Raw genomic sequence first — 27,379 nt, forward strand, 5'->3', positions numbered from 1 at the left:
TTGCAGAGAGATCAAAGTGAGGATAAAGAAGTTTATAAATATTACTCATTTGATCCTCACAACAACCCTGCAAGGTAGAGGCTATTATCTCCATTTTACAGTTGAGGAAACTGAGGCATACAGATTAAGTGACTTGCCAAGTTCACACAGCTGGTGAGTGTCTGAGGGTAGATTTGAACTCAGGTCGTCATGACTCAGCTATCAAGCTTGAATAAAAAAGAAAGTGAAATGTAATTAAAAATAAATACTGATGAGGCAAAACGCAATCCCAGTTATAACCATATATGAAGTATAAAGAAAGTTGAATGTGACCATCAAAAGAAAAAAAGGTAATTGTCTGGGACAGAGGCTTAAGCGACCTCCGGCCTCTGAAAGTCCCGAACTTTTCATGGAGATAACAGGGAGGCGGACCTCCCAAGGTCCGGGGGTCACGTGCTGTAGGGTATCAGTGACCAGCCGTTAGCCACTTAACCCTTTGGAAACTGTCAACCAGAAGCGCTCTAGGAGAAGGGAAGGATCCCGACCTTCCGGGTGTGTCTGGTCCCCCTGGTTTGGCGTGGGGGTGGAGTGAAAGGAGGAAGACTGGAGGAATGGAGGGCAGGAAGCAAGAGCCGGGATGGGAGTGGGCGGGGAAGTGGACCAGAGGAAGGTAGAAGCAGGGGTGGGGTCCGAGAAGGGGAAAGAATAGGCCTGGAGGGAGGGGCGGGGATTGGGGAGCTTTGTAAAACCGCGGACTCCTAGGGCCCAGAGAACCCCTCCCCTACCTTCCTCAGGTGGCCTGGAGTAAATAAATCCTTGTCACTGACTCAGTTTCCCCAATCGGTGAAAAGGGGGAGTTAATGACTCCATGGTCATGAAGGCTTCTTCGTTTTCGGAGAATCGCTCGTTCGGGTGCCTGGAGAGGGAGAGGGCTAGGGGAAGGAGTGGGTGTCCCTCCGCTTCCCTGGATTCCTCCCATGACTCCCTGCGTGGGCTCCCCAGCTCTGGACACCCCACCCTGATGGTGGCCCTACTACTACTGCTACTACTACTGCTGCTGCTCCTACCGCCGCCAGTGCAGCCTCAGCTGGAGGATGCCTGCAAGTGGGGAGTGGTGCTCAACAAGTACAGCACCTTGGGAGAGGGCAGGGAAAAGTTTTTCAGTAAAGAACCAATTTACGCTGTAAATGAATTCTTCCACAAACTGGAGGATTCACCCGTCGACCCCAAGGAGGTAGATGTCTTGCCCAGAAGTCCCTCTGGCCTTCCCCCCACCATATTCTGTCATTGATCTCTTTCTGCTTTTCCATCCTTCCAATGTCCTCTGACCCTCCAATCTTCCATGTATTCCACTTGGCTCCTGCCTGGCAACCCTGGCCTCTCCTTGGACAAGCAAGTCCCTTTTACCTGTCTTGGTCTCAGTTTCTTCACTGAGCAAAGCAACAAATTGAATAAGATGGCCTTTAAAGTCCCTTCCAACTCTTAATCTCATCTCTTCTTCCATCTCTTTTTCTATTCCACCCCTTCATCCCTTCTCCTTCCCATCTATCCCTCTGTCTTCCCATCTGTTGGTCACTGTATCCTTTCATTGGTTCCTGCCCCTTCATGTCTTCAGGACAATCAAGAAACCTCCCACTAAAGCCCTGGATATCTCTTCCCAGTGGGGTTTGTGGAAGGAGGTGGGAGAGGGAAAAGGGAATGGTAGAAAAAGAGGAATGGTCATGGTGACTGCCCTGACCTGGATATATCTCTTGTCTTCAGTTATATCCAGGTTTTCCATACTTCTTGAAGATTAACTTGACTTGTCCTATACCGGTGAGGATTCTCCTCTCTGGAGAATGAGGAGGGAGGAATAGAACAAGGTCCAAAAACAGACACACAAAGGTGGAGGGAAATATCCTAACTTGGGGATGGATCGGTGAAGGTTCTTAATGGGTCTGGAGTCATCTTAGGCTGAATCAGAGAGGGTGGCCTCTATCTCACCCAAACCTTCCTTGGAGCCCCACCCATCACACCTTGGCTTCCTGCCCCCAGCATCCTCCCCCTTCCTACCCAACTTCCCCATCCTACCAAAGGAGCTTCTGGATGCTGCCATCCCTGCTCCCCCAATCCAAACTATTTCTATGTTCTAGTCCTCAGGGCTCTCCTACAATGGAGAGACCTTGGAAGATTCCCTGGAGGCTGAGGAAGGGGAATGTTATCTCCCCTGGCAGATGGGAAACTCCATCCCTAAAGGCCAGTTCCTGTGTGGGCTCTTCTAGGAGGCTGGCTGTGCAGGAGTCCTGTTGATAAGGAAGGCATGGGGGACTGGGAGGGGAGGGAATCCCCAGAGGAAAGTTAGATCTTGAAGGGCTCACCTGGCCTTCAAGGATGGTGCTGGTGCCTTTACTGACCCACAGGTCTCTGCTCTTTAGTTTCTCTCCAGCTTCTAGAAAGGAAGCCAGTATTTTTTCCCTGGGTTCTTGCCTGGCAGAGTTCTGTTCTCTGTCCCAGCCTCCTATCCCCTTCATCCAGATAGGCAGGGTCAGAGGTCTTTCTCCAAGGCTAGGGCCCAGGCCTAGGCACATGGTAGGTGGGACAGGGAGGGTCTCCCATACCCATAGACTGGTCAGCGTCACTCCTTCTTTGGCCCCTGTCAGAATTCAGCAGCCTTTGTCCGTTCGAGCCATTTTAAGGGCCTGGTCCCCATTGTGCTGGTCACTTTCTACTCCCTTGTGAATTTCCGGAATTGGAGGGCAGAGAGGCTGCAAATTGAGTTGAAGGGAGCACCATTCCAAACTCGCAGTGAGGGTCATCCCCCAACAATGGTCTGGAAACCAGGGGTTGGGAAGAACAATGTCTTGGAGAAGGGGGCTGCCAGAGGGCTCTTGTCAAGAAGTTGGACGGGATGATGGGTAGACCTCGCCTTAGCTAGTTTAACACATAGGCTGGGAGACATAAGTGGGGATAGAGAGGAAACCTGTATACCAGGCCTTGTGAGGTCCAAATCCTAGTCAAGAGTTCAGCTGCAGGCCACAAGACCTTGGAATCCCACTCTAGCTGGTCACCTTGGGCTTTTACCTTTGCCTTCAGTGACTTTCATGCCAACTTCTTATACGTGGATTCAGTTGTGTTTGAGTAAGGGAGGGTGATCTGTCCCTCAGAAAGCATGGCCTGTTAGACTAAGCTAATGACCCCCAGGGATTCCCATCTTCTTTTGGAGGGGGAGGGGAAAGCATAACCTACCCCAAGGTCTGGTACCCTGTGCCAAGGTAGAGTTCTGGTAAGGAGGGAAGATGAGGTGGTGCTGCCTGGGTGTAGATAGCCCCCAGGCCTTTGCCCATCTCATTTCATTCCCTATCTGCCAGAGATATGTCGTGATGAGGACGTATGTATTCCAAGTTGGTATGCCCCGATGCCCATGAAAAATGGCAGTATAATGATGGAAGTTGAAATCTCCAGCAACAACCAGGGGGAGATCATTAGGAATTCCAGGTGGGTAGAGTACCAGGTATCTTTGTGAGGAGCAGGGGATGGTGGAATGCACAACTGAACTCACTGATAGCATAGCCAGGATTTAGTTTGTAGATGGAGGACTGAACTAAGTAGGTAAGCAAGCAGAGTCTCTTAACCAAAAATGATACAAGAGATTACCTAGAATCTAGGTCCTAGACCTATCTACTACCTCACCCTCATTTTACAGGTGAAGAAACTGAGGCCCAGGGAGGTTAAGTAAAAGATGAGTAGACTATAAGTTCTTTGAGGCCTTAACACATAGTAGGTGAGGAATAAATGTTTGTTGAATTGAATTGGATTAAAAGGGGAGGATCATAGATTATAGATTACTTGACCCAGGAAAGCTCAGAGGCCATGGATTCCAACTCCCTCATTTTACAGACAAGAAGACTGAGACCCAGGGAGGGGCTTAGTCCTGGGAGGCATCTTCATAGAAATGATGGTTGAACTCATGCTGTCCATTGAGGCATCACCAAGTGAAAGAACATAGAGGGGCAGAATTAAGGTTTAAGGTAGCAGTACTCAGCATCACAGAGGTGTCAAAGGCAGGATTTGAACTCTGGTCCTCTGACTTCAAACTCAGTGTTCTTATTACTAAACCAGGTTGCTTCCTGTTCAGGATCAGGGACCTGAGGCTTGAGAGGGGCAGTGTCTGAGCATCAAATTAGGGTGTAGGGTGAGAAGCCTCCACTGGCTCTGGCAAGAGCCTAGGATGCCACTCCCCCTCCCTCTGCAGGTACATGATAAATATGAATGGATATCTGAAAGAAGAGAAAGACACATTGATCTTTACCCTGGGAAGTGTGGTGAGAGAAAGTAGGGGAAGGGGATGGGAGAAAGGCTAAGGGGAGGGGTGGGGGAAAGGTAATCCTCTTAACTGAGCCTCCTGGCTAGGATGAGAGAAACCAGTTTCTCTTCCTTTCTTCTCCCATTGGGTCCCTTGGACCTCTCCCCTTAGGTCAGGGCCATGACCCACAGGGACTTCATCAACGCACCATCCAGACCAATGTGGGCTACAGTGAACCATGCTCCTGTGCTCATCCTTGGGGGTATTCCAGAGGAGAAGATGATTCTCATCTCTGACTCCAGCTTCATAGACTTCTCCCTGGTAGAGGTGAGGGAGGCTCAGTGGCAGCTGACTTTGTGGATGGAGGATGGGCAAAAGTGAACATTCTGTAGAGTTGGGAAAGGAGATACTGATCCCAAGACTGGGTTGTTGCAAGATCTTACCTAAGCCAGTGGGCACATGGCCTCATTCCTCTGGCAAAGTGGTATCATGGTGTGGGGTAGGAGGTATGATGGTGGGGGAAAGGTGTGGAAGGAGCTGGGTTGCACTCTCCATTCTGCCTCCTAGTTGCCAAGCCCCTTGGTCCAGTCTCTTCATTCTCACCTCTTTGAGACCTCAGTGCCTTTATAAAGGAGGGGCTGTGGTGACCTACATGACCTCTAAATCTCCTTTTCTCAATCTTGTGAATTTACATTCCTGCACTGGTTGGCTCAGCTGAACATCGATAGCTGCTGGCTGGGTTCTCTTCAGTGTCCTCAGGACAAGTTCACAGCCTCCATCTTTGACACCATCTCCACTGAAAGCATCCTCTTCATCCGACAGAACCAACTCGTCTACTATTTCACTGGCAACTACTCCCATGTATCTCAAAAAGCAGTCGGTGAGAAGCTGGGGATGGGAAGATCTGTGAGAATAGGGATTGGGCCCTCCCTCCAAGTTCTAGCCTCTCCCCCTCTCCCCCTTGGTCAGACTGGCTTCCCTGAACCTGAGGTCTGATGCTAGCACAAAGGAGAATAATCTTCCAATAGATTGCAGAGCCCTGAATGAGATGCCAAGGAAGAGCCACCTGGGGTGATGGAGGGAAGAATGATTCAGGGAGTTTTAGGATCAGTTGGATGAGTTTACATCAGTGAACCCTCAGAAAGTCTGATGGATGGGCTTCCATAGGGACAGTGGGCATGTCTATGGGCACCTGATAGAGAAGACAGGGGATGGTCAATGGGCATGCCCACTCTCTCTATGAGGAGGAACTCCAAAAGCTTCCTTCTCTCCCTGTAAGCTCTTCCAGTTATTAGGAGAGTTCATCAGACTGATCAGGGAACTCTTCCCCTTTGCCCACAGTTTACATAAGACCAAGTTCTGTCCTTTGTCTTAGAGCCCTCAGCAGGGTCATGACCCAAGCAGAGAAAACTATAATATCCATGGGCATGAGAGAGAAGCAGAGCCAGGTCTGTATGTGGGGTGCAGGTTATTGGTGCAAAAGTAATCTTGGGGAGCTGATGGAGGCTTCCTGAATGAAGTTAAGCCATTCTCAGATGATTCTGAGAAATTTCTGGGACTCAATTTCCCACTGGACGAATGAGGGGTGCCAGACTTGGAGGATGCTAGGGGGAGACTCCCAGCTCTGAGAAAGCCTTTCCCTTTCCCCAGGCAATTGGGTCCAAGTCTTGAAGAAACTGTGTATCAAGAGACTTTGTCCTGTGGAGATACCTAGCAATGGCTCTGAGTACGTTTTGGCTGTGGCTGGGGGCAAAGAGGAGGGCTTCTTCCACCTTGGGACCATCACAGGTAGACTCCCTCAGCTTCCTTTTTCTGAAAAGATTCCCAGCCTCTATACTTGTGGGTAGTGATGTATCATCCCAGTTCCTACACCTCCCTTCACCTCTATTCAAACAAGTATTTATTGAGAAGGATGGGAATTTGAGTACCTCCAAAGACCAAGCTGCCTAAATTGATGTACCAAGTTCTTCTAATGTTTTAACCTGCTTCAAATATACAATGTGTTAGTACTGTTATTTATTACCTATGTGACCTTGAACAAATCTGTCTCCCTGAGTCTCAGTTTCCTCATCTATAAAATGAAAGGATTGTGCTAGATGGCCTCTGAGGTCCCTTCCAGGTGAGATATGTCAGGAACCTAACAATATGTTGTTTACAAGAGACACACTTGAAGTAGAAAGACACACAAAGAGCTTAAATAAGGATTGGAGTAGAATCTGTTATGCTTTAGCTCAAGTAAAACTAAAAGCAGGGGTAGCAATCATGAACTCAGATAAAGCAAAAACAGAAATGCACCTAATTAAAAGATATAATTGAGAAAACTACTCTTTGCTGAAAGGCACCATTCTAACAGATACCATTGCTAATAGGTAAGAACAAATTAATATTAATACTGAACATATATGCCTGACCATAAAGCATGTAAGAACATTTGTAGCAAGGGTATTGACTATGTCAATTGTAAGGACACAAGATCTGTTCAAACAAATGGTCTGCTGTGGTGATGCCAAGTGTATGGTGGTAGACCCTCTGAGAGAATACTGAGATACCAAAGAAAGAAGGTTAATCCATTCCAGCATGAGGAAAATATGTTCAGATTTATTAAGGTTTATTGGTGGAATTTACTCACAGGACTGGTCCTTGATAGCATGAAGACTGAATAGTTCATCCCCGGACCACTCTTTGTCCAAGTCAGGCATCATATAGAAACAGAGCCAAGAATGCAATAGCGCAAGGGATGGTCCAGCATCGTGTGTTTGTTGCCATGAGATAGAGCTTCTGTCACTGTTTGCATTCATTCAAGGTAGTTTATATTAACTGTGAGACTTGAGGTCATCTTCCAAGGCTCTATCTCTCACTGTTCAATTCAATAAAAATTATATTCCATAAAGGCCCTTAGAGCCATGGATTAAAGATAATTTTGAAAGTAAATAATGCAATCCTAAAGAATGAATGGGTCAAAAAAACAAATCACAAAAGCAGTTATTTCATTGAAGATAATGGCAATGATGACACCACATTGCAAAATTTGTAGGATTCATCCAAAACAGTATGAAGGCGATTTTTTCTGTCTTTGAAAGCTTACATTAATAAAAGAGAGAGAGAGAGAGTAGATCAATGGATTGGGCTTGCAACTGAAAAAAAAAACCATTAGAAAAGCAACAAGCTTAAAATTCCTAATTAAATTCCAAAAAGGTAAGCCTGAAAATCAAAGAGATTAATAAAATTAAAAGTAAAACCCCAACAGAGTGAACTAATAAAACTAGGGGCTAGTTTTATGAGAAAAAAATAGATAAACGAATGATTAATTTGATTAAAAAATACCAATTTATCAGTATCAAGAATGAAAAAAAATGGTACATGCACAACTAATGAAAATGAAATGAAAGCAATGACTAGATGCTATTTTGCCCAATTATATGTCAATAAAATTGACTATCTAAATGAAATTGTCAAATATTTTCAAAAATTTTAATTGCCCACATTGACAGAAAAGGAAATAGAATGCTGAAATAGCCGTATATTAGAAAAAGAAATTGAACTAGTCATAAATGAGCTCCCTAAGGGAGACCAGATGGAAGTACAAACGAATTCTACCCAACTTAAAGAACAAATCTAACATCATATATAACCTGTTTCAACAATTAGGCAACAAAGAGTCCTATTGAATTCCTTCTGTGTCGTAAATACATTTCTGATCTCTACACCAAGGAGAGCAGAAACAGAGAAAGAAAACCATAGAGCAATTTCCCTAATGAATATTGATGAAAAAATTTCAAAGAAAATACTAGCAAAGAAATTACAGTAATATATCACAAAGATCATACACTATAAAAAGGTTAGATATATACCAGGAATTCAGGGCTGATTCAATATTAGGAACACTATAAATATAATTTGACAAAATCAGTTATAGGCAGAAGGATATGATTATCTCAGTAAATGCAGAAAAGATGCATGAGATAGTATAGAAGTTAAAAAGAAGAGGACTCTGGACAGATCTGTTAAGTACGCCCACAGTTAGTGGGTGTGATGTGGATGGAAGGTCCATCAAAAGAGAATAAGAAGGGTTGGTCAACCAAGAGAGAGTGATGTCACAATAATTTAAAGAAATGAGAATATTCAGAGAGAGAGTGGCCAGCTATCTGAGAGGCTTCACAGAGATGGTAACCTTGAAGGAAGCAGCTTCAGATGAATTGTAAGGCAAGAAGCCAGGTTGCTGTGGAAAGTAAAGAGATGAAGGCAATACAGATAGATGGCTTTTTCTAAGAGATTGTTATGAAAAGGAAGAGAAATGAAGGGTGATGGTTTCAGGCGATGTCTGAGATGAGTGCAGATTTTTAAGGGATGAACTTTTGGCATGTTTGAGGCAACATGGAAGGAGTTAATAGGTAGAGAGACTAAATATGAGAGAAGTATTTTTCAGTGCTACAGGCTTCTGGAGGAGACCGGATATATAGCACAAGTAGACAGGCTGCTGTGGGCAAAGAGTAAGGCGATGGCTTCCTTTAAGACTGGAGTAAAGGAGCAGGTAGAGAAATAGTGGAGAAAGGCAGGGAAGGGTACTCACAGTAGGATGTCCAATATATTCTCATTAAAGAAGAGTGTCCTCTGCTTAGACCAAAGGTTCTTAACCTTTCTGCATGTCATGGACCCACTTTTGGCAGCCTGGTAAAGCTCATGGACCCCATTAAGAAGGGAGAATCATGTTTTTAAATGCATGAAACAAAGTACATAGATTGACAAAGGAAAACAATTATGTTGAAATACAGTTAGCTGAATATTTTTAAAAAACAAGTTTACAGGTCTCAGGTTCTGAACCATGAAAAGACCAAAAGTGCTGTTACCCTGAATTTCTACTCTATTGATTCTACAATGTAAATGATTTTATGCTGTATTTTGTAATTGAGTCTGCATCTGCCTAAAGCCACCTGGTTATATCCTTGAGTTGAGCTCAGGAATTTTGCTTTCCCTGTCAGTTTAAAGGTATAATTAAGAGAAAAGTTGATATCTCTGACACAGGTATACTTCCAGGGATACTTTTAGGACATATGTCATGTGTCTTTGCCTGTTCTTGTGAAGTTAGGGGAGATTTTAATCTTTTCCGAGAAGGCAGCAAGTCAGATTGTTCTCGTCCTCTAGCAGAGATTACAAGTTGCAGATGGGTGTCATAAAATGTTAATGAACTTTTATGAATTGTCAAAGAGGGGCATGATGAGTTTTATCTGAATGCCAGATGACTTTTCTTAGTATAGATAATTGTAATGTTCCATGACTACCAAGACCCCTTCTTTCTTATATGTCAATAAAGAGCTGGTCCTTTCTCACTGAGGTTGCTGGCTTCACTGAGGTGGTCAATCTGACCTGCTTAGTTAACAATTCTATACATCACTTTTAATAAAGTGATTTTGCTCAGAGCCATGTCCCTCAGTCTGCCTTTATTAAATTTACTGAAGATAACCCCTGACTTAAAGGGAAGAAGGAATTCTGGAGGGGACTTTTGGAGAGAAGTGAGGCTTTGAAATAGCTGCTATAAGAAATTGGGTAGAGAACCAATCAAGGAAGAATAAAATTATTTCCATGCAGCATTGAAGATCCATTTGAGATTAAGAGACAGAAGTAGGTAGAGGACCCAAATTGTACAGCAGTGAGGCTTGTACTCGTGTTGTTCAGTGGTGTTTATAGAGGGTTGAGGTGGATGGGGAACGATAGGGGTGTTGTTGTTAAGTCATTTCAGTGTTGACAGACTCTTGGTGATCCCATTTGGGGTTTTCTTGGCAGAGATACTGGAGAAGTTTGCCATTTCCTTCTCCAACTCATTTTACCCATAAGGAAACTGAGGCAAAGAAGGTGAAGTAATTTACCCAGGGACTCACACTTTGTGACTGAGATCAGATTTGAATTCAGAAAGATAACTGGAGAAAGGAGTTCATTGCCCTGCCCAAAAAACTGAACAAAGTGTGAAGGGAGATTCTGAACCCCAAGGCTGAGAGAGTAGGAGGTGGGAGTAGCTTGCCTTAGGATGGAGAAGAGAGCCTTTAACTGAGGCTTCCTCCTTCCTCCCAGGGTTCTGCAACAAGGGGCAGTTTGTTCAGGGATAGAGTTGAGCCAGCAGGGAAAAGGCTTTGGTTATGGCAGTCCATGGCTCAAGCAAGGCCTTGACAGCCATGTCTGGTTTCTGTGAGCTGGGAAATTCTGGAGAGTGGGTCAGTGTTGCAATTGTTTGCAATTTATACTCCCTAATTATTCTGAGTTCCCTCCATAATAAGGGGGCATCGAGGTGGTGCAGTAGATAGAGATGGGCCTGGAGTCAGGAAGACCTGAGTTTGAATCTTACTTCTGAAACTTGCTAGCTGTGTGACTCTGGGCAAGGCACTTAACCCTGTCTGCCTCAGTTTCCTCATCTGTAAAATGATCTGGAGAAGGAAATATCAAACTACTCTGGTGTCTTTGCCAAGAAAACCCCAAATGCGGACCTGAAGAGTCAGACACCAGTGAAAGGACTGAACAACATACAAATATGTGCTTTTTCCCTCAGTAGAATGTAAGCTCCTTGAGGGTAGGGATTGTTCCAGTCTTTGTCTTTCTATCCCCAGCACCTAGCACAGAGCCTCAGAGGATAGTCAGGGCTTAATAAATGCTTGTAGATTGACTGACTGGTTGCTGTTTTCCTCCCAGGACAGGATAATGTAGGTGATGCCTCACTCAGTCAATCCCCAAGCACCTATTAAGTGCCTGCTGTGGACCAACCACTGCTCTAGGTGGATAAGTGCTGGAGATACAAAGAAACAAAGCAAAACAACCCTGCCCTTGAGGATCTTACCTCCTATCAGTGGATTCTAGAACAAGAAGGCTCCTTCATTCAATCCCCAAGTTTGCTTTTGTTTACTCAAGTAATAATGATGCACAGAGCTTTAACAAAGACAAGACAGTTGGGGTGCTTCTCCAGGGCACACAAAGCAGAGAGGCACCATTATTTTTTTACTTACTTTTTATCCCAAGAATTCTAGGCCATTTTATAATTGTATATATAATTATGTATTATAATTATAATAATAGGAGCTTGATTGTGGTGTTGATGGCTGACACAGGGCTATGAGCTTTCTTCTTCCCCTAGCTCCCATGTACCAGGGTGCTTGACAGTAAAGGCTGGAGGCAGTGCCATGCTGGTCACACCTGGCATCTAAATCCAGTTCTTGAAAAGGACTGGGGTTAGATCTCAATGCATGGGGGCAGTAATGGAGTAGGAGGTGTGTGCAAGGCTGGGGGCCTGGGGTTCAGCAGTGACACTCAAGGAGGAAATGGAAAGCAATAGTGTGAGATCTGGGACCAGGGCTGGCATATGCTTGTGAGGAGTCCCCCTGACCCTCTGTGCCCAACCTCATTCTGGGTAGAGTGTTCTTGTGGATTCCCTCTCTCAGGGATTAGAGGCTGCTCATCCTGGACCACTTTTAAGGCCAGGGAATGAGAGAGAGGTTGCTCTTCCTTAGCCCATAGGGCTTACCCCTTTCCTCATGCCCTTCTTCCTCCTTTTTCAGATGGCACAGTGATTTTTAGGCAGTTACCCGTCTCAAGCTCCATATGTGAATCATTGCGAGGTTTGGTGTTTGCGACAGCCTTTGGGGACATCCCACCCATGTCCCCAAATGGGCTTGTGGGAGGAGGAGTCCCACCCAGGGGTGGTGTTGAAGCCTAGGGCTAGCAATTCAGTGTGCAGTAGTGGAGATTGCTAGATTTGGTCAATTTTGGCTCTGCCCCTGACTAGCTTTGTGACCTTGAGAAAGACACTTACTTCCTTCTTGGGCTTCACTCCCTCATCTGTAAAAGGAGGGTGTTGGACTATGTGACATCTAAGTCCTTTCCAGTTTCTGAACCTCAGAGTGTCTAGGAAAGGCCATCACCCCTGGGAAGGTCCTGAGCTCTCTGGAGTGCTTCCAGCCTAAGGAGTGGCAGTCAGCAGAGGCTACTGTCCACAAGGCAGGCCCTGAAGCCCTGGGGATGCTGTCGGTGCACAGTGGGGTTTCTGGGTCTTTCCCGGGGAGGTGTCAATGGGCTCCAGTGGGACAGCATGAGGCAGACAACCCTGGTCACCTCCCTGCAGACCCGAAGTGCAGGCTCCACTGGGTGGTGTACCAAATAGAGAAAGAAAATTTCTTGCTTCTCGTGGAGTCATACAAAGACAGACAGCAAACATTCAATGTTGTGCAGTATACACTAGTTCCTAAAGACTACCCTGAAGATTCGGTCCACTTGATCTATAAAATTCCCCGTTTTATCCCCAAACGTAAGTGGAGGGACCTGAGAGGTTGAGGGGGATCAAAAGGCTAGGAACCTGGGGAAGTCTGGGCAGGGAGAGGGGTGGGTTGGCCTGGAAGGCCTGGAGGGCTGGGGGTAAGGAATGAAGAGGTGGATCTGAGGTGCTGGGTGAGGGGAGGGAGGTGTGAGCTGGGGGAGTTCACTACAGCAGTGCTGGATTCCTGGGCAGGTGTGTCGGCAAGTTTTGTGATGCTGCTGGGCATGGAGGAATACACTGACTACCCCCTGGTGCCCAGGGGTCTCTTCTACAACCCTTTTTCCCACCTGCTATTCATTTGGGGTAATGCTATTCTGCAGAGGTGAGGGCAAAGGGGAAACTAGGTGGGGGAGGGCATCCAGGCCAGTAGCCATGTGCACAGTTGGGATTCCCTGAGCTTTGGGGGTCCAGAAGCCTCTCCCTTTACCCTCATGCTCCTTTTGGGAATTGGCTATTGCCCTCCTCTCAATGGATGTTCCCTTTAATAAAAAAAAAAAAATCAAACTGGGAGGGGAAAGACCCTCCAGATTTTTCTGGCCAAAAGAGAAACAGTTACTATTTAGTATTTACGTTCACTGAATGGACATTATCTCACTCTAAGTGAGTACCTGAAAAGACCTTATCCTAAAAGAGCCAGGGTCTCCTATTGCCTCCTGGGCCATCTCCAGTCATCCTGATGAATATCTGGCCACTGGCCCCAGATGCCTCAGGAGAAGACAGTGAGATTGGTGACCTTGCACAGCCCTCCCTCACTCAAATCAAAGTCAAGTGCAAGTCATGTCATCATCTCCCTGATGTCACAGTCCTCTTCAAAAATGAAAGACAACAGCCCTCCTCTCACCCACAATGTCCTAAGTCACCTACATGACTAGACATTGAGATGGTGGAAGTGGATGGAGTGGTGGGCCCGCAGTAAGGAAGACCTGGATTCCAATCCAGCCTTAATAATCACTTAATAGCTGTGTGACCCTCAGCAAGTCCTTCAGCCTCAGTTCCCTCACTTGTAAGATTGGAACCATAATAGCACCTGCCTTCTGGGATGGTGGTGAAGATGTAAAATGAAGTGATATTTGTGAACTTGTAAACCTAATACTAAGTCTAGATGCTGGTTCCAAGTGCTCTGGGACTGTGTACTAGGGTAAAAGGAGCCCTGACTTCAAGTTCTGGCCTCTGACTCATTATGTGATTCCACCCCTCTATTTCCCCATCTGTCTAGCTGGGACATTGGACCTTGGATTCCTTGAATCTTTAGCCTGGGAAACTGGGGGTGGAACGGGCAGGGAGGGGGTTGCATGGGGGCAAGCAGAGAGAGAATGAGCTCTTTGGGCTCCTCTCCTTGGATGTACTTGACCAAGCCTGGGTTCCACTCTCCTCCCCCCACAGCTTTGACAATAAGAATTACATTTACTTGTCTGGATTCCCCAAGGAGTCCTCAATAAAGTACATGGCCAGTTCCTACAAAAGCCAAGTGGTCTGTGTCACTGAGAATGAGGAGGTGGGGAACAGGAGGTTGGCCTGACCACCCCAGGCTTCTGCCTCCCTATTCTCTGCCCCTTCCTGAACTCAAGGCCCCTCCCTGGGGGCTCCACATCCCTTGCATGGCCCTGAATGCTCCTTCTCCCTTCACTCTGGGTACTCTCCTTCCCAGTCCCCCAGGGGAATCTAGGCTGAACCCTCAAGGTCCTGTCCTTCCTCACTTTCTTCCTCCTTATCCTTTCTGGGCTCTTGTCCCCCAGATCTGGATCCTTTTTGAAGGCAGCTTCAACGTGTATCGTCTGTACCCATCAGATGGCTGGAACATTGTTTTTTCCTTTGCCCAAATGCAGAGCTCAAATCTATTTTCAACCAATGAAACCTCAGTCAGCCTCTTCTATGACAATATAGGTCTGCAGCAGGTGAGCTTTAAAGACTGTTCAGACTTTCCAAGTTGGCCTGGTCACCCAAGAAGCAATCCATCCACACAGGACTGAAATGACCTTTCCTCTCTCCCTTTTAAACCCCTTCCCCCACAGCTAATCTACTTGATTAATAAGAAAGGGAAAGGAAGGCTGGTGAAAAGGCGTGTACCAGTGAATAAAATTTTGGTGTATGAGATGCTGACTCACACTTCTTATGACATCAGAAAAGAGGGGTGAGTGAGTCTGAACCCAACTGCCGATCAGTAATGCCACAGTGATTGAGGGGTGGGGCTAAAGGAGAGATTGGCAGAGCCCAGGATCCCTGAAGGCCCCTCCCCTGCAAAGTCACCTTGTGGAACCCTTGTAGTCTATCTCAGGTGCCGTCTTCTCTATACAATACCAAGAGACACCCCTAAATGAAAATAATGCATTCCATTCCCATTTCTTCTCATGCTTTGTCTAGACCTTCCTACAATGGTATCTCTGTCTTGTTTTAAAGTTACTTTTTTCACTTGACCTTTCATCCCCCTTGTTCTTTTCTATAAGTTCTTTGGGAACAGGGTCTATGTTATATCACCATTTAAATTTTACCCAGTATTTATGGAATAAATATATGAAGGGATTAATAAATAAATGGTTAAGATGGAACTGGATGGACAAATAGATGGATGGAAAGATAAATTGATGGATATGTCAATACATAGACAATTGATATACAGATATATGGATAGAATGGTTAGATAAATGGATGAACAGATGGATGCATGACAGAGGATATGTGGATGGAAGGCACTGAGGTGGGGAATTGGTTAGGTTGGGGTAGGGGTCCTATGCAATCTCTTTCCCTCCCTGTCCTTCCTAGTACTGTACATACCCTCTCGTACAACAATCTCTGCCCTTTCGAGAAATTGAAGATGACACAACTGCCGAACCCACAAAAATACACACGGGTGGAGCGCTATCGTGCAATGCCCCCTTTGGTGAGCTCTAACTTTGGCTTCCACTCAAAAATCTCTTTGGCCATCTACCAGGGCCTTGTCTACCACCTGCTCTGGCTGCATGCCAAGTATGATAAGGTATGTATGGGTGAATCCAGGAGGGGAAGCCCAAAGTAGAGGGGAGAGCAGTTAGAAAACTCAAGGAGTTTCCTTCCCCAGCATCTGCCTGTACCTTCTCTGTTGCCTTTCTAGCCCTATGCTGACCCTGTCCATGACCCCACCTGGCGTTGGTGGAAGGATAAAAAGCACAACAAGGTAAAAGGGATGGGCAGGAGTATTTCTCCAGCCTCATTTTTCCTACCCTGTTCATTCTTCTGCAGGGGAGTGGGAAGGAAATTATGGGCATGTATAGGTAGGGATTGTGGGATTTGGGCCAGGGGGTTCTCAGAAGTGTGCTGCAGGAGAACTAGTTGTCAAATTTTCAGGGTGAGCACTTATACCTTGGAAATCAGCAAACACTACAGCTGGAGATCCAGTTGTTAAACCATCTACCCGCATGCCATTGGGCCTGGAACTAATGACACTATAGCTCAGAGGGACAACTAACTCACTGGATGACACTATCTAAAAAGCATAATCATTAATGGCTTGATGTTGGTGTGGCATCAGAAGGTCTTTAGGGGAGTGCCCAAGGATACATGCTAGCTAATATTTGTATCAATCATTTGGATCATGACATAGTATGCTGATTAAATCTGAAGGTGACAGAAAGGAGAGATAGCTTACACACTGCATGACAGAGTCTAGAACTAAAAATATCTGGGACAGTGAGAGCACAGGGCTGAATCTAATATCAAATTCAGGAGAGAATAAATGTGAAATCTGAACATTTGGGTTCAAAAGGTCAGTGCCCCAAGGACAAGCTGGGGCAGGTGTGGCTATACATAGAACAAAAGGCCTTAGGGTCTTTGTGGATTGCTAGCTAGCTAGCTCCATATGAATTCACCTTTTCATGTCACAGCCAAGAATGCCAAAGCTACCTTTGCTCCATTAAGAGAGAAGAAGGGAGGTGATAGGGAGTTCACTTGTACTCTGCCCCAGTCAGACTGCACTGGACAGTTGTGTTTGGTTCTGGATGCCACATTTCCATGAGGCCATTGAGAAACTAAGGGAAGGGCATGAAGGTTGATGAGGGCATTGGAGGTCATGCTGTGAGAGAATGTGTTGAAGGAACTGTCCTCACTTAGCCTAGACAAGAGAAAACTTAGATGGAGATGGAACAGCAGGATTTCATGTTGAGACGGTTGCTGTATAAAAGAAGGATTCAACTTATTCTGCTTCTCTCCAGAGAACAAACTGGGAATAGTTGGGACGAAAAGGGAGGGGAGATAGGGAAGATGAAGGGAGGCAGATTTTGGAGAAATAACAATCAGGGTTTTCCAGTAAAAGCACTGAGAAAAGCTGGAAGAAGCTGGGGTGGGGCAGTAGAGAGAGATGGGGTACCCTGCAGGGGGATTCCTCTCTGGGTCTCTGAGTTCCTTCCAGCTCTTGAGATTCTGAGATGCTTAGAGCTATGGGGGCTGATGGGATCTTCAGGAGGTGCCCAGAACCTGACCAATCCCTCCCTGGTCTTGGCAGGATTTCTATTTTTATAAAGCCAGTAACTTTCACACTACGTATGGCGTGCACATTGACATGAAAGACTATGAAAAACTTTATGATTTGAAAGCCAATGATCGCCTGCCAGAAGTCATCTATCTGGACAAAGGGACCATCTATACCTTCTCCGTTTATATCGTGTCTCGGGAAACTTCCTCGAAATGTGGGCGGGCCAACAGGGACCCCAAGGGCTGGTGGAATGGAATTGAGTTGGGGGAAAGATGGTGGGGCAGCCAGGGCAATTGGTTGGGAGGAGGCTCTCTGAGCTGTTGGCCTGCCTTTGTCTCCCTCCTCCCCTCTTTCAGATACCTTCCTGTCCAAAAACAGGCATTTGCGTCTATCTCAGATATTGGCTGATCCCATGTGTGTGTCAGGAAGAGTGAAGGAACATGCTTTAGTTAGCCGAAATGCCATGCTCTTCGAGGTGAGAGGGCCAAGCCATGTGAACATGCATGAGTGTGTATTCCTGCGTGTATGTGTGTGTGTCTTCTAGTTGCAGTCCAATTCACCTGGATTCTTGGCCAAGGAGAAATTTACATCCTAGGCACCAGATGAAGAAACTGTGACTGAGAAAGACCAAAGAAATGGTCTAGGTTCCAGACCAAAGGAGGTGTCAGTTCTAAGCTCCAAGGCTTTTTGGTCAGCAGAGTGCCTCCATTCACCACTCAACACCATAAGCATTGATTAGGTGCCTTTATATACCAGACATTTTTACTAGACCAGGGATAAAGCCCAATAGCATATTTGTTTTTCTTCTCTCGTGGAGATTACAATCTATGAAGGATAGGCACATAAGACATACATAGGCACACAATCACACTCACAGAATGGTTGTTATTGAGTACCATAATCAGGATGGGCCTTGGGACCCTTGGAAAGACTTAGATCTCTTCTCCCTTTCCCTTTTCTGGGATAGGATTGAGGGGATGGTAGGGAGGAGCTCTCCAGAACCCCAGGCTCTCAGCACCTTCCCTTCACCCTATCCAGGTGTCTATCCAGGACAAACGACAATGCTTCAATCAAAGTATCAGTGGACACAACCTGAAGAAATCAGCCTTTACCCTCAAGGTGAGAGACAGGGTGGACCCTTCTGTCTACTGGGTGGGAAGGTGGCTCAGAAAATACAGGAATAGCAGAGAGAATCACTAGTTGACAATGAGGAGCTAAAGGTCCCCTGGGCCTGGGACAGTAGTAAAAGAAATGGGGGTAGGGGTAGGTGACTACCCAGCACTGAGCAGTCCTTTCTATAGGTGATTGGCTCAGCGGGAAAGTGCTTTATTAGAACCCGATATGGATTTCGAATGCAGGTAACCAAGGAGAGACCACGGGAGCCTGACAGACACTTAGGGGAGGGGGACAATCTCCAGGCTGGGCTCTGGTCTTCCCAAGGCTAGGGAGGGTGAAGAGTCATTCTTCTGTTCACTCAAAACTGACCCCCTCTCTTTCCCACCCCAACCCCCTTGTGTGAGAACAACAAAATGGATGCAGTGATCATTGGGTGGTTTTGAGTCCTTTCTCATCCCACAGAGAAAATGTTCTCTAAATTTCATATCCTAGAGAATGAGGAGACAGGGATCTTAGAGGTCTTGGCACATGTCCATTTTCCTCTTTCCCCTTCACTCTGCATAATAGGGGTCAGGGCCCAGCTAGAGTCTGCTCAAACCAGGAGGGTTTGCTCCCATAATCTGTGGGTACCCTAGGAGAAAGAGCAGAACATGTTCCTGCTTCCTAATGGCTTGGCTTAGAAAGGACAGCAGGGGATTGGGAGTAATGGATGAATTTGATGTTTCTCTCTCCCCTCCCCCCACTTCCTCGGGCAGGCCCATACCATGATCCCCTTACTCATCGGCTGTCCCCCAGGCAAGCGGTTGGCCTTTGACATCACCTTGACCCTTCAGCACAACAAGAAGATCAATAAAAGATACTTCGACTGCGTGTATCCAGACCCTGAAATGCCTTGCTTCTTATTCAGTGATCGTGAGAGAGGGACCCCTGCCCAGCCACCTAGCAAATGACCTTCCCACAGCCCAGTACCACCCTCTACCCTACCAAGGCCCCACACTCTTTCCCAGTTCAGCTTTGTCCCTTCCTCCCACAGCTTTCTCCCCTTTCTTCCTGGTTCAAGACATGGTGACTGGTGAGTCAGGAAGCTTCAATGGCAGGTGAGCCCCCTGCCTTCCCTGTTCTGGCTGCCTTTTGGGGAGGCCTGGGGAAAATAAATACAGGGATTTCCTGGGGACTTCAGAACTATTGGAGAGATGCCAATGGTGAGATACAAGCTCTGACCTAAGAAGTGCTCCCACACTAAGCCTTTCCTTAAAATCCCCAAGGACATTTTCTTTCCCTTAGACCTTCCTTCTTGGGATCTACCTCATGTGTGTGTGTGTGTGTGTGTGTGTGTGTGTGTGTGTGTGTGTGTGTGGCGCGTGTGTGTGTTGTGGGGGTAGGATGAGAACAACAGTGCCCCTCCCTTTCTCAGGGTGGGGAAGAGTTGGGAGTTTGAGGTGGGGAACTGTCTACCTGGCTGGACCCTTGTTGTCCAAGACCCTGTGTCTCTGATGCAGCTATGTCCTGAAGGTGATTGGAGGAGGAACTTCCCTGGAAAACATTGTGGACTACTCAGAGGCTGACATCTTCCGCTACAACAGTCCTAAAGACAAGTGACTACTGACCCCAAGCCCATAGGGCTCCATGAGTCCCATATCAACCTTCCCCAGACATTCTCTCCCTAAACTCCTTTTACTTGTAACACTTGTGGGTCCAGACATGGAGACGCATGCATAGATGGATCAACTTTTCTTGTTCAGTCATTTCAGTGGTGTCTGACCCTTCTTGACCCAATTTGGGGCTTTCTTAGCAAAGATACTGTTTGCCATTTCCTTCTCTAGCTCATTTTATGGATGAGGAAAGTGGAGCAAACCGGATTAAGTAGCTTGTCATGGGTCACACAACTAGTGAGTATCTGAGGTCACATTTGAACCTAGGGCTTCCGGATTCCAGGTCTGGCACTCTAGGCACTGTGCCACCCAGCTGTCCTAAGATAAACTTAACACTCCTACATATACTGACATGGTTGCCTCCAGATACTAATTACAGGATCTCTGAGTTGGAAGGGATCAGATCAGCCATCTAATCTGACTCATAGACCTGACCAACAATGCCCCCATGAATTCTCACCAAGAAGTGGTCCTCCAGCCTTTGCTTGAAGACCAAAAGAGGGTGCTCACCATCTCCAGAAGCAGCCTGCTTCCATCTGGAATCCTTTTCCTGGTTAAGAGGTTTTTTTGCCTTTGGGCTAAAATCCAATGCCACTTCTGTTCACCTCTCCTCATGTACAAGATCACAGAAGAACATTCTGAGCTGAAAGGACCCTGAAAGCTCCAACCCCCTCATTTTACAGATGAGGACTCTGAGGACTAGAAAGCTTAAGTAATTTCTTCAAGCTCATATATCTAATGTGTGTCAGAGCTGGGATTCAGACTCAGGTCCTCTGACTATCTAAATCCAGCCCTTGTCCCATGGTACCATCCTTGGCCTCTGGGGTCAAACAGAATCCATCTAATCTCTTCTCTCCACATGGTAGCCCTACAGTTACTTGATGACAGCTCTCGTGGACCCTGTGGGTCACACCTTCTCTAGGTTAAGCATGACTAAAATCCACGATTTAGAACTGAAGATCAGAGGCCACTTACTCTGGGCTTCAACAAGCATTTGTTAATAGCAAGTGTGCCTACCATGAGTTGAGACATGTCCTGAGGCACACCTGTATACAAACATGTGCATGCACACACAAGCATCCCATAGAGGATCTAAGTTCACCAGATGGCTGGCACAGCAGGACCCAGCCAGAACTAGAGCATGGTCTTTTCTCTCTCTAGTACCACCAGCCTCATCTGGATTGTCAGGGAGAACTGGACGGATAGCCAATCCTTTAGCATCCTGAACCGTAACAGCTCTGCCATTGAGTATGCAAATCCCTAGTCCCTGATCCCTTCTGTCTGTCTGTCCAGTATCTGCAACCTGCTGCCAGCCCTTGGGGAAAGGGAAGGAGCTCTCTGCTTCCCTTTATCTGCAGCCTGCTTCCAGCCCTTGAGGAAGGTGATGGAATTTCCTGCCTTCCCAGTATCTGCAGGCTGCTCCTGACCACCTTTCATGATGGAGGGGTCGGGGTGGGAGACTGCCTTAGGCTTTCCCAGTCCCCCATAGCTCCGCAATCCCCATAGGTGGCTGTGCCTGAGGAACTCTCCTTGTTACGACATCATTCCCCAATCTTTCTTTTCTCCTGAATTCTTTTTCAAAATCATGGTGACTAACAGGTAAGGTTCTACGGGAAAGTGAAGGTGAGTTAGGGTGATGGGAGATGAGAGAGCCTCTATCTTGCCCCTTGGGCCCAGTCCCACTGAAGAACAAACCACACTGCCCCTCTATCCTGGCCAGAGGTGTGGACACCAGCACCTACTGCGATTATCAGCTCATCTTCATCCTCCACATCCATGGGCTCCCACTTAGTAATCACCGAGCCCGTTTTTTCCTGCGAGTGAGTCTCTCTTTTCCCTGCCCCTCTCCTCACCAATCCTAACTTCCTTTCCCAGTCTTCCCTAGAGGACCTGAATTTGAATCTTGGCTCTGCCATCTGTATGACCTTGCACAAGTTATTTGACCTCTCCCGGCCTCAGTTTCCTCATCTGTAAAATGAAGTGATTAGATGTCTTATAAGCTTCCTCTCAGCTCTAAATCTATGTTCACATGGACGAGCCTTTCCATACCCATTCCTCACCTCCAGCCCCAGCCCCAAATTACTGATTCCTTCACTTATTCCATTTTATACAGCTACTACCCTACATCATCCTCCCCTCGTCCCCCAAGCTTTAGGGATACTACCTTATGCCCAGTCTTTCATCCCATCTCCTTTGGCGTTCTCAGGGATTCTTTCCTTCATTACCTGCTTTGCCCCACTGTCCTCAGGCTACCCTCTTGCCCCCCACCAGGTAACCCTGTATGCTTGCTTTGGCTCTGTCTTTCTCTTCCTCTTGTCCTCCTTCCTCTGGCCACACTTAAAGAACTGCTGGATGCAGATCAAGATGAAGTTCACTGATCTCATCACTACAGGTGAGGCACGGGTCAGCTAACCAGCATGATGGAGAGTGGTGCACGGGCTGGCTAGGGGTAGGATGCAAGGGCTAGCCAGGGGCAGGGGCAGCACCCTTTGAGCTGCACTGTAAGGCTAACCCACCAGGCCTGATGCTTTGTCTTGCAGAGTCTTTCTATACATACACCACATCCGCCAGTTCTGTCCCTTCCATGATCAGCTCCAGGTTGAGTACAGCAGATAGGATTTCCATCCAAAGAACAAGAACCAAGAAAATCACTTGAGGCTATGATAGCCTCAATCTGTCTCTTCCAGTTTGTCCCTCTCTTCCTTGGCCTCTCCCCTTCCATTCCCACCTCTTCCATCCCTTTCCATCCCTTCGGGTCTATTGTCCTCCCTTCCAGTCTCTTGTCAGTGCTCCCAGAATACCCCATTCCTCTCTAACCCAACTTCTCCTGAGATGGTCATGCCTCTCTCTTCCCTCTCAAGTTCCCCTGTCACCTTCCATCCCTTTTGGCATCTGCCTTCCCTTCCAGCCTCCCTCATCCTCTGGATCAGTCAATAAAAGCCATGCCTAGGGAATGGGTGTAGTTTCTGCACTGTCTGGGCCATGGAGAATCAGAAGAGGCCCTCTCTTTCCAGAACCAGGGACATATTGGGGGGGGGGGGGCAGCAGCAGAGAGGGAGACTAGAGCACAAGGACAAGAGAGAAAAGGAAGGGGATCCAAGCTTGCTGGTCCAAGCTTGGGAAATGCCAGCTAAACTAATGCCCAATATCTTCTAGAAAATCCTGGAAGAGCACATGCCACAGGGTTGTGGGGGATCCTCTCTCCTTCCACCTTGGAGTTTCCATCACACTGATCAAGGATGGGGCTAGGGAAAGAGAGCCAGAAGAGGCCTCTGGGAAAGGACTCAGAAGGATGGAAGGAAGGGATGGAGGGGGGAAAGATAAAAGTGATCCTAGCTCAGTGATGCTGGCAGTGAGGATGAGGGACTGTATATGGTGATAGCCTAAGAGAATGACACATTCCGATCTGGAGAGAGTCTGAAGAGGGATGAGAGTTCAGTCAGTTCAGAGAGCAGGATAAACAGGGACAAGAGCTACAGGCTGGGAGACTGAACCCCTGGATTTAATGCCACTCTGTTTCCCTTCCTCCCTCTAGACCTGTTTCCTCATCTATCCAGTAGGAATGATGATATTCAGGACCTACCTCACCACTCTTGAGAGGAAAGCACTTGCTAAACCTTACTTGGCTTTAGAAATGGAAATGTCCAAATGGGGAAACCAGGGAGGGGGAAAGGACTTGCCCACAGTCACAGAGTCAGTCATGGCCATATGGCTAGGCTCTCTCTTGCTTTTTTTTTTTTTTTGAGCCTTTTTTCTTGGCTGTTGAGTCAGGTTCTACTCCTGAGGCGTAGGGGATAATTATCTCATGCTTCAGGATATTTGTGCTGTTATTTTCTGAGTTCTACCTAGGGAATTTTGACCTCTTGTTTCTTCAAATATTCTATAAACCAAGGCCAGGCGTGGTCACTGCTCCTCCATCTCACGCCTTGGCCAATAGGCCAAGCAACCTCAAGCACTCCTCACCAATCCCTCCAGCAACAGTCATCTCAAACACTCCTACTCCCTGAAGTTTCTCTGGTGGCTGCAAGTGTTGGCTTTCCCCTCTGTCCACAAGGACTCAGCTCTCTCAGGAGTCACTACAGCCAGCAGGGCCCCTGTCCCTCTGCCACAACATTCACCAGTGGGGACTCACTCCTCCTCACCCACAGTCTGGGACCTGATCTGATTAGCACACCTGGTCTCCTAGTCCAGCGCCAGCCAGTGGAGGGTCCTGTGTTCTTCCCCTGATCAGCCACCTGACCCCTACACTGTCAGTGGTGCAAAAGGTCCTGAAGCTCAGGCTGCTGCTCGTACAGCTGTCTTCAGAGCTTGTTTGATGAACTGGAGGTACTTCTGGGAGATATCTGCACTTCCATCATGTGAAACCACCACCCCAGCAGATGAAGCGTTTCCTAATGTCCTCCCAAATTGTCTTGGGCTGGACAGCTGCTTTACCCTAACTTTAACTGTTCCTGCCACTCTAAAGTTCACTTTGAGGTATTATTTTAAATTATTTGTGAGGGAATTTGAGAGGACCAGGTAATTTCCTGCCTCATTCTGCCATCTTCCCAGAATGCTGGTTTCTTTCACTAAGTTAAACAGAGGTATAGGACCACAGAGACCAGACACTATGAAATGTCAAAACCATCAGTTTTGTTGGACCTGCCACAACCCCCTGGAAAGGAAATATATGTGAGACTGATAAAAAGGCCACAGTCTGTCTTTCTCTGCACATGGGCCTGCTACACAGGCAACTCTTTTTCCCATTCCCATTAGGAAAGTGGACAGAGCATTAGTCCTAGAGTCAGAAGGAAGGAATTCACACCCAGCCTCAGACACTTCCGATGTGGCCCAGGCAAATCCCCTAACTTCTGGCTGCCTCAGTTTCCTCAAGTGTAAAATAATAATGAATGGTTGTTGTCCTTCATTCTTGAAGAGGACTAAAATGACATCACTATGTTAACATCAAATTACTGTGTGTCTGATCAGATCAATATAGCTCAGAATGCTCTGCTATAGGCCGGGCACAAATAGTCCATGTGAATAGTTGGAGTGGAGTCTCTAAATCTGTGCATCTACAATTTCTTTTGAGCTACTTCAATTCTGCTTTGCTCATAGAGCACAACACCTTCTGTGATAAGGGTAGGCCATGCTGGGCTGTCCTGTGCCAGTGTCTCCCATGTCACACAATCAACTCCAAAGTTCTTAGGAGAGACCTAGGGAGTATTCTTCTATGGCTTCTTCTGACCATCATGTGGGCACTTGCCCAGTGTGAGTTCTGCATAAAATAGTCTTGTTAGAAGCATACATTTTGCATTTGAACAACAATGGCCAGCCCATTAGAGTTGCACTCACTGCAGAAGAGTCTGAATGATTGGCAGTTTAATTCAAGAAAGGACCTCAGTGTCTGATACCTTATACTGCCAGGTGATCTCCAGAATCTCCCTAAGACAACTCAAATGGAAATGATTCAGTTTCCTGGCACAGAACTGGTAGACTGTCCAGGTTTCATAGACCTCAACAATGAGGTCAGCACAATAGCAGTCAGTCTAAGACCTCTTCTCTTCCATACTTTCCTTTGGAGCCTCCTAAACACTGAGTTGGCGCTGACAATGCATGCGTCAATCTCATTATCAACGTGTACATCTCTGGAAAGTATACTACCAAGGTAAGTGAACTTATCCACAGCGTTCACAACTTCTCCACTTCCTGTAACCACTAGTTCCATGTATGGATGGTGTGGTGCTGGCTGATAGAGCACCTGTATTTTCTTGGGGTTAACTGTTAGGCCAAAATGAGCATGAGCAGTAGAGAATCCATCCTGACATCAGCTTCTGAAGCTACATTGAGAGGGTAATAGTACCCATTTCACAGGTTTATTGTGAGAATCAAATGAGACGATATTCGTAAAGTGCTTAGCACTGTGCCTGGTATAGAGCAGGGGCAGAATACATGCTTATTCCCTTCCCCTACTAGAAGCACTCCAAATAATTCACAGTAACAGTAACAGCAGACTACAAACTCTAGGTCTCTTATTCCCCCATATCATGACTTTAATCACTTGTCACTGCTTTCCCCTCGCTCTGTTATGTAGGGGGTGGAGAGTAGGCAGGAAACTTGTTCCATCTTCCAAGAGGTGCCACTGCCCAGGAAATTACTCTTTTTTGAGAGAAGTGCTTAGCACAATGCCTAGCACATAGTAGGGACTTCAAAAATGTTTAATGTTGCTAGAAGGCTGGGTCCCTAAACTCTCAAATTTGGGTTTACATTTCCATTCTCCTACTAGAGGAACAGACTCCAGGATAACAGCCTGTGGAATCTTCATTCTCTGGCTAGAAGGCTAAGACACTGTTACTCTTCAACTGGAGTCTCTCCACAAATCAACTTTCCATGGTTTCTCATGGTGGATAAAATAAAATACAAAGTCCTTTGTTGGCATTTAAGGCACTAGAATCTAATTTCAATCTACCTCACCTTCATGCACATGACTTAGCCAAATTGGACAACAGGCTACTCCTCAATTTCATCTTAACTCTCTCCTGCATCATGTAGGCCATCCATATTGTCTTCACTTCTGTCTAATGGTGTGTTCCTCTTCCCTGAAAGCCCAGTCCAGGTGCCGACTCCTCCATGAAGTCACTTCTAATGTCCCAGTGAATGTGACCTTTCCCCCATCAAACTTTCTTATAGCACTTTGAATCTTCCCTTTTTCAGATACCAAGGTGAAAAATCTCTCTCAAGCGCTTACAGTATGAGTAGGATAAGACATATGTACAGAGAAATATAAGACAATTACATTAGTAGAACACTTTGTAAACCTTTATGTGTCCTAGAAATGCTAGCTGTTATTATAACCTGTCTCATTCAGGCCTGAAGAGGGATGGATTAGACTTGTTCTGATTTGCCCCAAGAGGCAGAGGGGTATCCTCAGCTGGGCTAGATGTGGTGCTCCACACACATACTCCTCCATCTCTGCATAGAAAGGAAGAAAGATACATCTTCCCATTTCTCCTCAGGGGACACACCTGGTTAGCATAATTACACAGACCCAGTTCTGTGGTTGTAATCCTTGGGAATATCGTGGATCCTCCTGGTGCTCACTCCTGTCTGCCTCGATTCATACCAGTTACCTTAGGGTGGCAACTTAGGGACACAGCAGATAGACAGACTACTGGACTGGGAGCCAGGATAACCTAAGTTTGACTCCTGCTTTGGATTCTTAACTAGCTCTGTGATTCTGGACCAGTCAGTCTGAGTTTCCTTGTCCTTAAAATGGGGACAATGAAGACAACAGTTCAGAGTTGTGAGGATAACAAGCTAGCTTTGCAAATGTGTATAAATGCTAGGCATTAGCATATGTAATATAACAGAATTATTATGTTATCAGGATGGCCATAACTTCTTCGAACACAGCTCCAATCCATTCCTCCATTCCCCCCTCATTTTATAGGAGATGACAGAGAGTACCACAATGTCGTGATATGCCCGAGTCCGTGAGGGGCAGAAGCTGGATTCGAACCTACGCCTGCTGCCCGGCCAGGCCCCGCCCCCCGGACTGCGGTCGCTCTGCGCTGCACCGCCCCCTGCAGCCCGACGTGGGAGACGCCAAGCCAGGAGACTGGACGTTGGCCTCA

The 27,379-nt window shown here is 46.7% G+C and overlaps 1 protein-coding gene across 10 annotated transcripts; it reads left to right on the top strand.

The window, feature by feature from the left end:
- Positions 1 to 423: 423 nt before the first annotated feature.
- Positions 424 to 27,339, top strand: LOC140503933 (cation channel sperm-associated auxiliary subunit gamma-like). Of its 10 annotated transcripts, XM_072608354.1 has the most exons (29): positions 424 to 531; positions 982 to 1,213; positions 1,741 to 1,794; positions 2,619 to 2,763; positions 3,327 to 3,453; positions 4,211 to 4,280; positions 4,433 to 4,588; positions 4,976 to 5,141; positions 5,912 to 6,049; positions 11,800 to 11,859; positions 12,363 to 12,545; positions 12,747 to 12,876; positions 13,938 to 14,049; positions 14,291 to 14,449; positions 14,567 to 14,685; positions 15,315 to 15,528; positions 15,643 to 15,705; positions 17,029 to 17,212; positions 17,355 to 17,473; positions 18,037 to 18,117; positions 18,300 to 18,356; positions 18,870 to 19,026; positions 19,148 to 19,211; positions 19,614 to 19,709; positions 20,928 to 21,014; positions 21,273 to 21,365; positions 21,487 to 21,586; positions 22,038 to 22,158; positions 22,307 to 22,718. In XM_072608354.1, the coding sequence occupies exons 2-29, from the start codon at positions 1,001 to 1,003 to the stop codon at positions 22,420 to 22,422; spliced, it is 3,384 nt and encodes a 1,127-aa protein (XP_072464455.1). In that variant the 5' UTR covers positions 424 to 531; positions 982 to 1,000; the 3' UTR covers positions 22,423 to 22,718. The 10 variants fall into 10 exon arrangements, with proteins under 10 accessions (XP_072464455.1, XP_072464453.1, XP_072464454.1 ...); XM_072608352.1 differs by lacking the exon at positions 424 to 531 and having other exon boundaries at positions 552 to 1,213; positions 14,381 to 14,449; XM_072608350.1 differs by lacking the exon at positions 424 to 531 and having other exon boundaries at positions 553 to 1,213.
- Positions 27,340 to 27,379: the final 40 nt, after the last annotated feature.

This window comes from Notamacropus eugenii, chromosome 5 (assembly GCF_028372415.1).
Source record: "Notamacropus eugenii isolate mMacEug1 chromosome 5, mMacEug1.pri_v2, whole genome shotgun sequence".
NCBI lineage: Eukaryota > Metazoa > Chordata > Mammalia > Diprotodontia > Macropodidae > Notamacropus > Notamacropus eugenii.